This window comes from Tetrahymena thermophila, assembly GCF_000189635.1.
Source record: "Tetrahymena thermophila SB210 genomic scaffold scf_8254650, whole genome shotgun sequence".
Taxonomy (NCBI): Eukaryota; Ciliophora; class Oligohymenophorea; order Hymenostomatida; family Tetrahymenidae; genus Tetrahymena; species Tetrahymena thermophila.
Genome location: NW_002476418.1, coordinates 649,693 through 663,982, shown reverse-complemented (window position 1 = coordinate 663,982; position 14,290 = coordinate 649,693). Strand labels below are relative to the sequence as shown.

General features: G+C 21.7%; 3 protein-coding genes across 3 annotated transcripts; all 3 read left to right on the top strand. All coding sequences in view use genetic code 6, as the record gives it.

Moving 5' to 3' along the window:
- Nucleotides 1–426: 426 nt before the first annotated feature.
- On the top strand, nucleotides 427–1,380 carry TTHERM_000077669 (hypothetical protein; the record flags this gene model as incomplete). Its single annotated transcript, XM_012797567.1, has 1 exon — nucleotides 427–1,380. One exon carries the CDS (start codon nucleotides 427–429, stop codon nucleotides 1,378–1,380), a length of 954 nt encoding a protein of 317 aa, XP_012653021.1.
- Nucleotides 1,381–2,396: 1,016 nt separating this feature from the next.
- TTHERM_000077668 (hypothetical protein) lies at nucleotides 2,397–4,498 on the top strand (the record flags this gene model as incomplete). Its single annotated transcript, XM_012797566.1, has 2 exons — nucleotides 2,397–3,177; nucleotides 3,504–4,498. 2 exons carry the CDS (start codon nucleotides 2,397–2,399, stop codon nucleotides 4,496–4,498), a joined length of 1,776 nt encoding a protein of 591 aa, XP_012653020.1.
- Nucleotides 4,499–4,567: 69 nt separating this feature from the next.
- Nucleotides 4,568–9,064, top strand: TTHERM_00077650 (hypothetical protein; the record flags this gene model as incomplete). The annotated part of the gene is made up of 5 exons (XM_001015706.2): nucleotides 4,568–4,882; nucleotides 4,933–6,633; nucleotides 6,814–7,055; nucleotides 7,152–7,395; nucleotides 7,457–9,064. The coding sequence occupies 5 exons, from the start codon at nucleotides 4,568–4,570 to the stop codon at nucleotides 9,062–9,064; spliced, it is 4,110 nt and encodes a 1,369-aa protein (XP_001015706.2).
- Between the last annotated feature and the right edge of the window lie 5,226 nt (nucleotides 9,065–14,290).

The window sequence follows — 14,290 nt, the reverse complement described above, 5'->3', positions numbered from 1 at the left end:
TCACGAAATAGAGATATTTGTTATTAAAAAGATATATAAATAATTAATTATTATTATTATTAGGAAAATTAAATTAAATTAGAGAAGAAAATCAAAAGATAGTTAGTTAGATAGATAGATAGAATGATAGCAACTTGTAATCGCTGCGATATTTTTGATAACAAAAATAATAAACTTTTCAATTAATAAATAAATAATAATTAAGAATCTATCACTTATTCAGATAAAAAAAACTAAATTCTCTTTGAATAGTAAATAAGAACTAAGCTCATTTAATAAAGAGATGCATTACTGAAATTTTAGTAAGATTTCACTTCTTTCTGCAATAGTATCCTTGAGTAAATTGAAAATAACTATTTTTCAAATTATGAACCAAAAAATGATTTTTAGATTAATGAAGATACTTAAAGCTTTCAGATTAATTCTATGCTCACTCCATAAATTAAAGATTTTAATGATGAAAGTTTTATACTGAATAATAAAGAGCAAGGAAAAGAAGATAATACCATGATAATAAATATACAATAAAGCATCAGACAGCAATAAGGAAATGGGGTAGAAGAAGAGTTGAAAAATATACACCAATCTTAGAGCAATAACTTATAAAATGAAAAAAGACATGAACCTTCTAGTTCTACTTTAATTGAAGATGATTAATTAAAACATGGAGACAATATTCCTAAAAAATATTTGAAGTAAAAAGAAATGAAAGAAAAATAATAACCAAAAAAAAGAAAGACAATTCATAAAGAAATTCCTACTAAGATTTAATATAGAGCAAATTAAAATTAAAATGTTAAAAATGACAAAACATTATAATTTAAAAATTAAATTAAGGGATTCATATCAAAATACTTTAAAAGACTTTCTAAGCAAAAAAGAGAGAATCTTCTTGACTTTGATATTCCTATGAAAATGTTTGAGAGGATGAAAGGATGTCACAAAAAAACTGATTTGTTCTTGATTATTAATTAATTTTTCTCCTCAGGCAAACCCACCTAAGAAGATTATGAACTATACTTAAGTTAACGTTTCTAATAACAATACGAATAAATATAACCAGATGAAGAAGTTTTACAAGATGATTAATATTTAGAAAGATAATCATAATTAAAAATTTAAGAAAGAGAGTTTCAATTGCTTACTTAGCTAAGAGACGACTATCTAAAAGATCCATAGTATGAAGGATATGATGGCTTTATAGAATTTATCAATTATTATAATCGTTTGACATCTTTTTTCCGTAGAGATATATATAAATATCTCATGAGCTAAAGTTATGTCCATGCTGTCTGTGTTAAAAAAGCAGAAAAATTTGATCAAATTTATATTAAAAACATTATATTAAATATTATTTTAAACCCAAAAGTTTTGATTTGAATAAAAAAGTATGCAAATAAATATGTTGTATTTATTAATTAATATATAAATAAATAAATAAATATATTTGATTCTCTATAATTAATTAAAGTGATCCAAAAATTAGATTTCTTTTCCTAAATCAAAAATGATATATTCTAATTTCAATTTATTTTTTCTTGCTAAAATAATTAAAAAAGTATCCATCAAATATTAAATTATCAATAAATATAATTATTAATAAATAAATAAATATATTATATCTAAATAATTCAAGTTTTTTCTGCAAATTTCAATTTATTCCGAAATTATCTTCTCAAATAAATTAAATATTTCTGCCTTATTTTTTTTTTAAAATAACTTTATTTTATATAAATATATGATTGTTTTCATTTCTATTTTAATAAATAAAAATGATTGATTAAGCTTCTTTATATTTATTTACTATATTATTTTTATGAGTGATGATTATTGGTACTATGTCAATATATATATAATTAATTTATCTCAATATTGTATGATAAATATTTAAAATATAATATTTTATTTAGATGATTTATTTTCTATGATATTTATTATTCTTTTTTTATGCTTGTATTTACTTATTCTTTCTTTTCATTAATAATGGTTGTTAATTAATTAAGATAGAATTAATAAATTAATTAATCAAAATTTTGTAAAATAACAATTTAACTATCACAAAGTTTCTAAAAAAATATATTGTTTAATAAGATTTTATCATTTTGCAAAAAATTTAGTGGTATCTATAAAACAAATAATTTATTATATTGAAAATTTTTCTGTTAGGAAAAGAAAAAATAAAAATTTATTATTTTAATATAGCAGATTAATCACAATCAATAATAAAGTCTATTTATTAGAAGCTTATTTAAGGAGAAAGTATTTTTATTACCAAAATATAGAAGGCAGAAAAAAGAAGCAAAAAGTGAAATAGAAATAGTTTTTTAGGCTCTTTTGAATTTTAGGTTGTTGTTAAGCACTTAGTGATTTAAAAATAAAAAAGTGTTTCAAAATAAATGAGTATTTAATAATCAAGTGATCAACAAGTTGAGATCATAATTAATGAAGCTAAAAAAGGATATGTTGGTTTTTATTAAAACATAGATTGCTTAGATTAATCGCTTGAGCTTTTTGAATCTGTAGTCTTACAAAATGACCAATAAGAGAAGTATCCTTTCTCTTCATTCGGAGCAATCATGAATGAATAAGATTAAATTTTAACAGTTTGCTGCTTTATCAGCAAGAATCAGGTTTTAGCAAGTAGTCATAGTTTAGTAAAATACATTGAAAAAGGCAATTAAGAAGTGTGTCAAAAGTTAAAATTCGTTAGCTTTTATAATAAAGAGTACAGTTGTCCTCTTGTTGGTATAAAATACAATTAGCTCTTCGAAAGTGTTGATAAAAACTAGGAATATGATTTGGCAATTATATAAATAGCAGAAGATTTTGGAAACAAATTAGGTTATTTAGGAATTTTAGCAAATGCGAAAAGTGATGATTTTGATATTCAAACAGCCTCTAATCCTATAATATTATTAGGGCTTAATTCCAATGAAATGATAGAATATTAAACAACATTAGCTATGGATGTCACATATAATTATTTGACAGTATTTAATGTCATAAATTATGACAATATTGCATTTGTAAATGATTATTAATATGGCTACTGCGTTATAGGTGTTTCATCTAAGTCAACACAAAGGTAGACTATAATAAACTGCATAAATCACGAAAAAATCGATTTGCTCCATGAGTGGATCACAACTACTTCTTCAAACTCTCTTCCTATTTCAAGTAAATTCGGAAATTTTCCTAATTATATTCAATGCAAAAGTGTTTTTGTTGGATAAAAATATATTGAACTAGAATTATTAAAGCAAGCACTTTATTTGCATCAATAAATTCGTTTATAAGTAATCTCAAGATAAATATTTATTTTTTTAAATATTTAAGTGGTTTTCAAGTGATTTTAACATCTTTTTAGATTTGTTTTAGGGTATTTTTACTATAAAATAAGTTCAAAATATTTTATTTAAACAAATTTGCATGAAAAGATTTTAATTTATAATTTTTTTTGGTATTTTAAATTTTATTGATTTGAGCTTTCTGAAATTATAAAGAGGCACGCAAATATTTGGAGAATAAGGGAAAGCTCCAATCAAAGCTAATTGTGGGTATTGAAAGGGAAGAAACTGAATAAGATAAGGCTCATAGCTCTGGCATTAAAAGTATTGTTAGGATTAATAATAATTGCTTTGGGAGCGTGTGTGAACATGGATTAGTAAAAGTGTGGAACTGGAAAAGTGGGGAAATGCTGCAGACTATGCAAATAGATGAGAATGATGAGGCGAAATAGATGCTTAAAGAAGTTTTTGTTTTATAAATAAATGGAGAATTTTTAATTTGTTTGGCCAAATCAGGATTTCTTTACTTTAATTGGCTTACTCATAAGTTAGAAAAGAAGATAGATCATCCTCTTAAGGCTAAAGGCGAATATGATGAAGCCACTACTCAATTTACTTCAATTTGCTGCTTAAGCAATGATGTAGATATACTTATCGGGTGCAATAATGGACTAGTTTATAAATATAGCTTTACACAAGAAGATAAACAGTACATCTTGAAGGAAGTACTCTTCGATTTCTCCTAGACTAGCTAAGGTTCAGGAGTAACATGCATACTGTAAATTTTGTAGGAAGATATAGTTATTGGGTTAAACAATGGTAATGTTTATTATGCGAGGGGGAAGAGCGTCATAAGTTCGATAGACTTATGCAGCGGTTTAGATCAGCCAATATTAAAGCTAATATATTTTGAGGAATATTCTTTGATTGTAAGCGTTGCAGTTGATAGGTTTTTTGTGTTAAAAATAGAGGAATTGCCTAAAGCTGAAGCTTGCAATAACCATTATAATTCGATAAAATCTACTAAATCTGATAGTGGGATTAACAATGTTCCTGCAGATAGAAATATGAACAATAACAATTTTGATATTGTGGATAAATCGGTAACGAAGCTTATAAAAATAAAAGAAAATATCACATATAATAAAATAAATGCTGTAAATGCAATCAATGAATTAGAAATGGGATTGAGCTGTGATAGTTCCATATGAATTTATAACATCTTGGATTTTAACAAAGACAAATTTAGTAAGGACAAAGGCAATATTGTGACAATTTAAATGCTCAATTCAGAAGGTTTTATAACTGGAGATGATGATGGAAAAATACGTGCATGGATCATCGGCTTTAACAGCGTCCCAGCTTAACCAGAATAGCTTGATATCATAGAAGAACTTACTGAGCACTCAGAAAAATCTAATATGCTAAGTCACAGGTCATAATAATCCTTACATAATTTTCAAACAAACTCTTCTTAATAAATTGACCATAATGGATATCACTCTCGTCCCTCTATATCTTCAAATCATGACAATAGCGAATAATTTATTTCTCCAAAAAATGAAGATAGATAGAAAGCTATTGTCTTTCCTAAAGTAAGTTCATTTAATACATTTTTTAAGATTAAAAATATTTTTTCTAATAGGATTAAAATGATCACTCAGAAACAGATAATCAAGCTCAAAAATCTCGAAAGGAATAGATTTTAAGAGATGTCAAAAGTAGCTTCAAGAAAAATAGTCAAAATTTAATAGAAAATTAATCTATTAAAGCTCATTTACAAAACAATAAAAATGACTAGATCCTCATATAAGACACACTTGATGATAAAAATTATTATCCAGAAAGCGATAAAAATGAAGTATTCGAAGATGATAATTTAGACAGTGAAGCAGAAAGAAAGAACAAGAGCGAAATCCTCATTAGAAACTAAATGATAGACCTATCTCCTCAGGCTATTCATTCTAATGAATAAAAAAGAACAAACTGCAATCACTTAGACAGACAAATTGAATTCTTAAAAACTTAAGACGACTCTGCCTGTTGCAATCAAGATTCTTATTACTAGCAGTACTAAAACAATTCTGAGCAGAACCTAAATAGCTAAGAGTAATTTGAGTAATTGATTGATCAAAACAATTAACAAATAATTAATCAACAAAACGTAAGTCTGTCTCCTAAAGATAACTTTTCTTAAGATTAACAAAAATCTCCAATCAATCAAAATTCTAAAAATAAAGTAGAAAACTTTACTTCTTAGCAGAAGAATTAAAATGTAGTAGTTAATAACAATGTACCAGAAACAATATCTCCTCCTATTAACAACAATAAAGTAATCAATTTAAATCTACCACCTAGTCTGCTAAAGTAGATAGATTACAGTAATACTTTTGGTTAAAAACCAATCTCTACACAGAAAAATGAACAAAATGATAATGAATTAGAGGGTGAAAGCCTGCCCATATAATAAACTTTGAATTTATTCACCCAAAAAAACCATTAAGAATAATTATAACTTGCACCTCAAGTATTGAATCACTAGTCCAATTCATAGATTTCTTAAAAATCAGAAGATAAAAATATTTTCACATAGACAGTGAGTAGATTAATAAACACTGATAACTAATAATTACAGAATAACAGTGATGTACCTGCTCATAGAAGACTTCTATCAAACACTACTCATTAATCAGAAGATAATTCTTTTGAAAATATAAATTTTTAAACAAATTAAATAGATTCAGCTCATAAAAGTAAATAAAGAATTGTAGATAGAAAAGATTCTAATGAAATCAAAGAAGACTATTAAATAGTCAACAATGACCAAAGCAATTCAAAAGTTGGTGGATTTTCTTCTTCATCTTCAAGCAACCAAAAATATAGCTAAGATGAATCTGCTAAATAAATGATGGCAGGATCAGGAAAATTTAACTCATTCAAGCTTAATAATTTGCCATCTGTCCTGAGCAATCACATCGATGAAAGTGACGAATCAATAGTTATAAGTTAGGTTGGACAAGAAATAAAAAATCAATAAAAGATTAATGCCACAAATTCTTAGCATAAAATTAGAGATATGAAAGAGCCAGAACATAACTTTGAGTAGCTAACAAAAATGTTAAATAGCTAAGAAAATAGTAAGAAAAACGAAAAAATAGTCACAGATTTGCAGAAATAAGTCTAAAATTTTACTCATCACAATAATTTATTGTAAAGGAAAATCGACGAACTATTAAATTTAAATACAAAGCTTCAAAATGATAAGCAAGATTCCTTAAAAGAGTGCGAGGATCTTAAGTAAGAGATCTAAGAAATTAAAAAAAAATAGCCTAAAAATGAAGAATAAGTAAATACTAAACAATTATTTTAAACTTTTTAGCTTTAAATTAAATAAATAAATAAAAATGAATTTAAAAAATTTTTTTTGTTTATTTAAAAATTGAAATTTTATTAATTGAAAATCTAATTATTTTGGTTTGATTAAAATAAAACATATAAATGAACATAATTTTAATTAATTTAAAAGGAGAGAATTAAAGACATGTATATTGAATTAAAGAATAAGTTAATGATGATAGATAAAGTTAAATAAGATATTGTAAAGCATCAAAACGTTCCTCTTCTTTAAAAGAAAATAGAAGATCAGCAAAAGTAAATTTTAGATTTAAGAGAATAAAACCAATAGCACCAGAAGATAAATGAGTTATTTAAAGAAGATTTAATTAAAAATACTGAGGAATCTAAATTGTTAAAAGAGAGAATACAATAGTAAATATTTAATAAATATTTATCAACTTTTTTAATAAATTTATAACTTTATTACTTAAATGATAATTTTGTATTTTGTTAATGAACATTTTTTAGATAATTATAGGAAATTTAGAAATTAAAGCACTTAGAGATTTAAACAAAAAAGAGGACTGATTAGCTTACAGAGGAGAACTCTCAATTTGCAACTTTACTAAAAGAAAAAGATAATGTCATTGAGAATTTGACTTAGTAACTCAAGTAGAGAGATTAAATTAACTTCAAGTTAACACCTTCTGCGAGCAGTGTCAATAAGGATAACATGAAAAATAATAATTATAGTTCTCCATAGGCATAAAATGTATTATTTAATTTTATTTTAATAATATAAATAATATTCAACAAATAAACTTTATTAATAGCTAGCAACTAAGGAGGTTTTAATCGATAAAATATTGTAATTGAATTCTGAGAATGATAAACTAAAAAATAAAATACAAGGTCTTGAGAAATAAATTTAAATATTAACAAAATAAGTAAACCAATATGAGCTAGTTATTAAAAAGAATGAAATTGATTTTAAGGATTAAAATTAACCGAAGGAAATATCAATAGCAATCTAAAAATAGAAATAAGAAATAAATACAAATACAAATACAAGCGATCAAGGTAGTCATCGTAAAGCATAAAGTTACTTTGATTTTAAACAATCTCAGGAAAATAACAATAAACATTATGAAATGACTATTAACTTGAAAAGAAAGCAAAATGAGCTAAATGACATTCACAATTTAAAACCTGAATTAAACACAATAGAAAATATTTAAAATTAATCAACTAAAAATTATTTCTTTGAGGATAGAGTTCAAAAGTCTCCGAATTATTAAAATGAAAGAAGCACATATTCTAAATCTAATTTATCAATGGATTTAGGAAATTTATTCTAGAACAATTAACATAAATAGGTTGATCTATTTGATGCAAGCAAGACTACTTAGCAGAATAAAAAAATAAGTTTAGAGCAATAATTGCATGAAATAACTAACAAACAACCTTTTTATACCCCCAACAAATCAACCAGTGTAAGTCTGTCCTAAAATATAACTAACAACAGTTTTAGTAATAACAGATTATAAAACACAAGTAATAGCAATAATAATAATAACAACAACTATATCTTGAATAATAGCTCTTTAAACAACATATCTTTAACTCCTAGAGCACTTGGACAAACTTAAGACTCTTTTACATATTATCAGACTAACACATCTACCAAATTTTTATAGATTCCTAGTTAAAATAAATTTAACTAATAGTAATAGCTGCAATAATATGAAAGACAATCACTTAGTCCTTCACCTCAAAAAACAGCTAACCCTAACTTCTCGCAAACAAAAGTTACCTAAAATAATTTATCTATAAATAGCCCATAACAGAACTCAAATTTCTTTAACACAGTTGGTGATAATTCTAGAATTTCAAACCCTACTACTCCATAAAGAACTATAACAAATTTAATCAAAAGCAACTAACCTTATTAGCAATAATAAATTATATCACCTCAACCATATATAAAAACAATAATTCAAAATCCTAATAACTATCAGCAATAAAGCTAGCAAATTCAAAAAAAACCAATATTTGATTAAAGTCCATAAAGCAGAACTCATTACGGAGTAATAAAAACATAAAACTCAGATGAATAATAAAATTTAGTGATAGCAAATGTGACTCCATACAATGATCTAAAAACTTCAGGAATGAATTCATTTAGACCATAAGATAAAGAATAAGACGTTAACAGTTAGTATTACTTACAAAATATACAAAAAAGAAGATTGGAGGACCAAACGAAACCAAAATAAAGAAGGCTTATATTCTCTAACAGCAGCTTAACACCACCTCGAAATTCGCTAAATACTTCTATGTAGTCAATGGGCAACAACATGATAAGCAATAATTTAAATGTAAATAGCAGTTATACAACTCCATACCCTACATATGATGCCTATCAACACACTAATCGTTGATAATTCTAAAAAAAAATTACTTTAATATAAGTTTTTTATTAAATATATAATTAAAATAATTGTCCAAAGTAAATAAATAAATATTATTATTTTGTTATTCCTTTGACAATAATTTTCGAGTAATTCATTTATTTTTACACCTATTTTAGTTAAAATTTATATTTTTTTCCAGTCTTTTTACTTTCCTATGATTAAAAAAGTTTATATAAGCATATTTAAATGAAAAAAGCATGTAATTTTCATTTAATTTAATTAAACAAAAATATCTAGCTTTAACATAAAGTTGTAATTTAAAAAAATTAAAATTATTAAATGAATAGCAAAACACATAAAATGAAAAAACTATATTTATTTCTATCTCAAAATACTACTACTATTACTTAAATAATTAAGATATTGAGATTTTAAATTATTCAAAATAATCTAGTTAAAAACAAAATACTTTATTTAAAATTTTTATTGATAAGTTAATTACTTATTAAAGTAAAAATTATAATATTATTATTATTTTTACAAAAGAGATTATTAACTTTTTTATTAATTTATTATGGAACTAAGAATAAATTATAAATCTAATAAATATATAAAATACTTTTGAGAAAAAGGTAAATAAAAGATAAAATGCTTAAACAAACTAAGTAAATTTTAAAAAATATCCAAAATATAAATTAAAAATTGAATTATTTAACTTATACTTACACTTTTAAAGTAAAATAATATAATTTTTGATATTACTTACTATTTTATTATTTTTAAAAATATATTTTTAGTGATAATTTATTTCTTGTAAAAGTTATTTTTCTAAAATAAATTAAAAATTGCATTATTTTTCTATATAAAATTAATAAATAGATAGATAGAAAATTAATATATGATTTTTTAAAGATTTAAAATTTTAAAGAATATAGGTATATTTATAGAAATAGTCCTTGTTTAAATTGTCTTTCTTTTTAAAATAAATATAAATTTTATTATTTTCAAATTAAAATTATTCATTTTAAAAAAATATTATTTGATTTTGTTTTATTCATTTAATATTTTATTAATTTGCCTCTTTATAATAAGCTTTATGAATTAATTATAAATAGAATTTAGTTATAAATTTTTTTTTTAATTTAATCAAAAGAATGGTATATTTTTAATTAGTTAAAGTGTATTCATTCAGTATTAAAGTCTTATTTAAATTTAAGAAAGTTATTATTCTATTTCAACTAAAAATAATAAATTTTCTGTAAAATTCTATTAGACTTGATTATTTTTATTTAATGCTCGATTATTAAGCTTCATTATATTAAGCTACATGAATTATATATATATTACAATTAATAATGAACTAATATTTATAGTTTAATACAAATATTAACTAATAAATAATTTAATTAAATAGTACAATTTTAGTAATACTTAATTCGTGTTTAAGTTATATTTTTAAAATTAATATAATTTCTAATAGTTTTCCTTCACTTCAAATTAATAAATGTATTTACGAAAAATACTATTTGACTTTGTTTTATTCATTTAAAATTTTTTTAAATAGCATCATTAAATTAAACTTTATGGATTATACATAGAATCAAGTTATAACTTTTATTTTTCTTAAAAATTTGAATGGTATATATTTATTTAGAAAAAATGTATTCATGTTATTAAGAATATTATTTTTCTACTTCTAATTAAAACTAGTAAACTTTGTGATAAACTATTTGATTTGATTATTTTTATTTAAAGTTCTAGTATTAAGCTTCATGAATTACATATATATATCTCTCTATCAATAATGAACTAATAATTTATGATCATTTATAAGAATACTAACAATTAAATAATTTAATTTAATATTATAATTAATTTTAGTAATATTTAGTGTTTAAGTTATATTTTTAAAATGAATTTTATTTCTTACTTTAACTTCAAATAAAAATAATGGATTAATAATTATTATATTGTAGGATATTACTAATAAATTTTTAAAGAAAATTAAATGTTTATTAATAAAAATATACAACGTTGTAGTTGATTTTTAAATTAAATATGGCTTTTTATATCTATCAGCTTAAAATTAGCAATTTCATACTAATTATAATTTATTTATTTTTATCATACTTAAGATGCTTAAAATGTTTTTGCTTAATAAATATACAAAATGGATTTATATATAATTGCTATTTTAAAAAGATATTACAAATAAAGTATTTAAATTATAAGCATATTATAGTAATAGTGTTTAAGTTATGTATTGTAAATATAAATTTTGGAGTTTTAATTATTGTTTTTAAAAATATAAATAATAATTATTTAAATAGAATAAGATATTTTTAGTAACTATGGTATGTATTCAGGGTTTAAGATATATTTTTAAATTAATCATAATTTAAATATATTATTAATTAAATCATAAGTAAACTAAGTGAAGTTTTAATTGGCTTTATTATATTTAATATTTCATTATTTAGTTTTTTTTATTAATTTAAATATAAAAATTTTTGGAAAGAAGTTACTAATACATATTTTAAATTAACAACATAATATAGTAATAATTATATTGAGTGCTTAAGTTATGTATAAAAATGTACATAATAAAATTTTAATTATTGTTTTACGAAAATATTAGCTATAAATTTTAAAATTAAATAAGATAAATATATTTAGCATAACCATATATATTCAGGGTTTAAGTTGTATTTTATTTATATTTAACATAATTTTTATCATCCTTCAATGATTTTCTCAATTTTGAGAGGAGGGGTTCTAATATCGGGGGGCTCTAATTGGTATATTAGGGTAAATATAATTTTTAATTATCCTTGAACTCAAAATTAGTAAGTAATTACATCCTAAGTAAAAGTCTATATGGATAAATTCCACTTATCATCTAATTTATTTATTTTTATTTTAAGTTGTATATGTTATTAATATACATATTTTTAATAATTGCTTTATATAGATATTACTAATAATAAATTTATAGAATAATATCATATTTTAAATAACAATCATATTCATTGAGTGTTTAAGTTATGTTTTTATTACTTATTACCCTTCAACTTAAAATTATTTATTACATCCAAATTCTATTTATTTTAATAATAATTATTATTACATTTATTTGTTTTTGTATTAAGTTGTTTAATGTTTTTAATATACATATTTATAATAATTGTTTTACAAAGATATTACTAATAAATTTAAAATATAAAATCTTATTTTTAGTAACAATCATGTTCATTGAGTGTCTAGTTAAGTTTTTAAATTAAATAGAGTTTTTTAATAATCTTCAATTTAAAATTATTAGTTATATCTAAAGTTCTATTTGGTTTGATTATAATTACTATTACATTTATTTATTTGTTTTTTGTATTAAGTTTTACTTGTTTTAAATAGGCAAAGTAGATTGGAATAATTATTTTACAAAGATATTACTAATAAATATTAAAAATAGCATATTTTTAGTAATAGTGTTTGCTTATTTTTTTACATTATGTTTTTAAAATAAATATTTTTTTAAATATTTTTAAATATAAAATTCATGCATTTTATGTTTAGTTCTATGTAGACTAATTAGACGATCTAGCTATAATTACAAAATTTCTTAATATAAAAATTTACGAATTATATTCCAATCCAATTGCTAAATTTGCTTGTCAAGGAGATTAGAAACATTTTAATTTTTTTTTATTTAATCTATTTTAGAAATAGAATAATTATCGATAAATGTTTAATCTGTGCTTATAAAATAAATTAATTTTCAATTATCCCTTAACTGAAATACAAATTGCGTTATTGATTAAATTTTTGGTTAAGAAAAAATAAATTAACTTAAATTCTTAATGAAAATAATAACCTTATGTTTTTTGGTAAATATTTCAAAATAATTTGAGTATTCAGAGTCTTTCCCTTTTTTCGATTGTATTTTAAGGTAATAAATGTGCTAATTTGGTTACAAATAATTAGATTTTTTTATAAAATATGTAATGGTGTTTTGTAAAGGAGGAAATTAATAAAGGTTTATTCATTTAATTATTATTCAAGCTTTTTAAAATGCGATAATTTAGATTGAATTATTTTTTGGTGAAAAAATATTAACAACTTAATACAATTTAGTATTACTGATTAGAAAATTTTATTTTTAAATAAGCCCAGCTTTTATGAAAGTGACACATGAATTTAATTTTAATATCGCAGCTGTATCATTATTAATTTATTTTTCGAGTATATAAAATTAAATTGATATTTGAGAATTTTTTTCTTTTTAGTATTATTGAGGGAATACTAATGTTAATTATTATAATTATGATAAGAATCTTCACTTATATTATCTTCTATGCATCTATTAATTAACTAATTATTGATTTTATTATTTGTTTTTTTCTAATCATAATCATCAGAGACAAATTAACTAAATTCTTCTTAATTATTTTCTATCCCAATTTAATAAATATATATATAGAAATCTGTAACTAAGTCCTCTAAATATTATTTCATAACACTAATAGATATAAAATAGTTAAAGTGTAAAGATTTATTTAAAATTATAATTATATAAATGTCTATATATTAATGTTAAAAATGATTAAAATTAATACAAATTAATATAAAACACATCAATAGTAATATGAGATTTTTATGCATATTAAGAGGTTTTGTAAAGTAAATTGTTTGATATAATTGAATATAATTTAAATTTGGTTTTTAAGTAATAAGATGAAGATGAAGATTAAGATTTATCTATTTATTTATTCTTTCATTTATTTGATTGTTTATAAATAGATAGATAAAAATAATATAGAAAAAAGAAGTTAGAGCATTTTAAAACAAAGAGTATTTGATTTGATTGATTGGTTCATTTATTAGCATTTTTGCTTCATTAATTATTAATTTATTTATTCTTTTTATTAATGCTATTGTTTTCAAATATTTTTGAGTGCTATGGGAATATAGACAGGCAGACAACTGACTCACTGACTGACTATTTATTTTCTTAATTTTATCAATTTGATTAGCGCCTTTGATAGATATAATCTAGTTTTTTCCCTAATACCCAATACTCTTCTATAATATTTATTTGTATCATTTATTTAGAGGGATTTTGTGATTTTAAAATGATTAATATTAGTTATTAGTAAGATTTGTAGATAATTTCATTCTTGTGGCTGATAATTACAGAATGCGCAAAAATAAATAAGTATTTTTTTAATTATATAATTTATTAATTATTATGAGATAGAT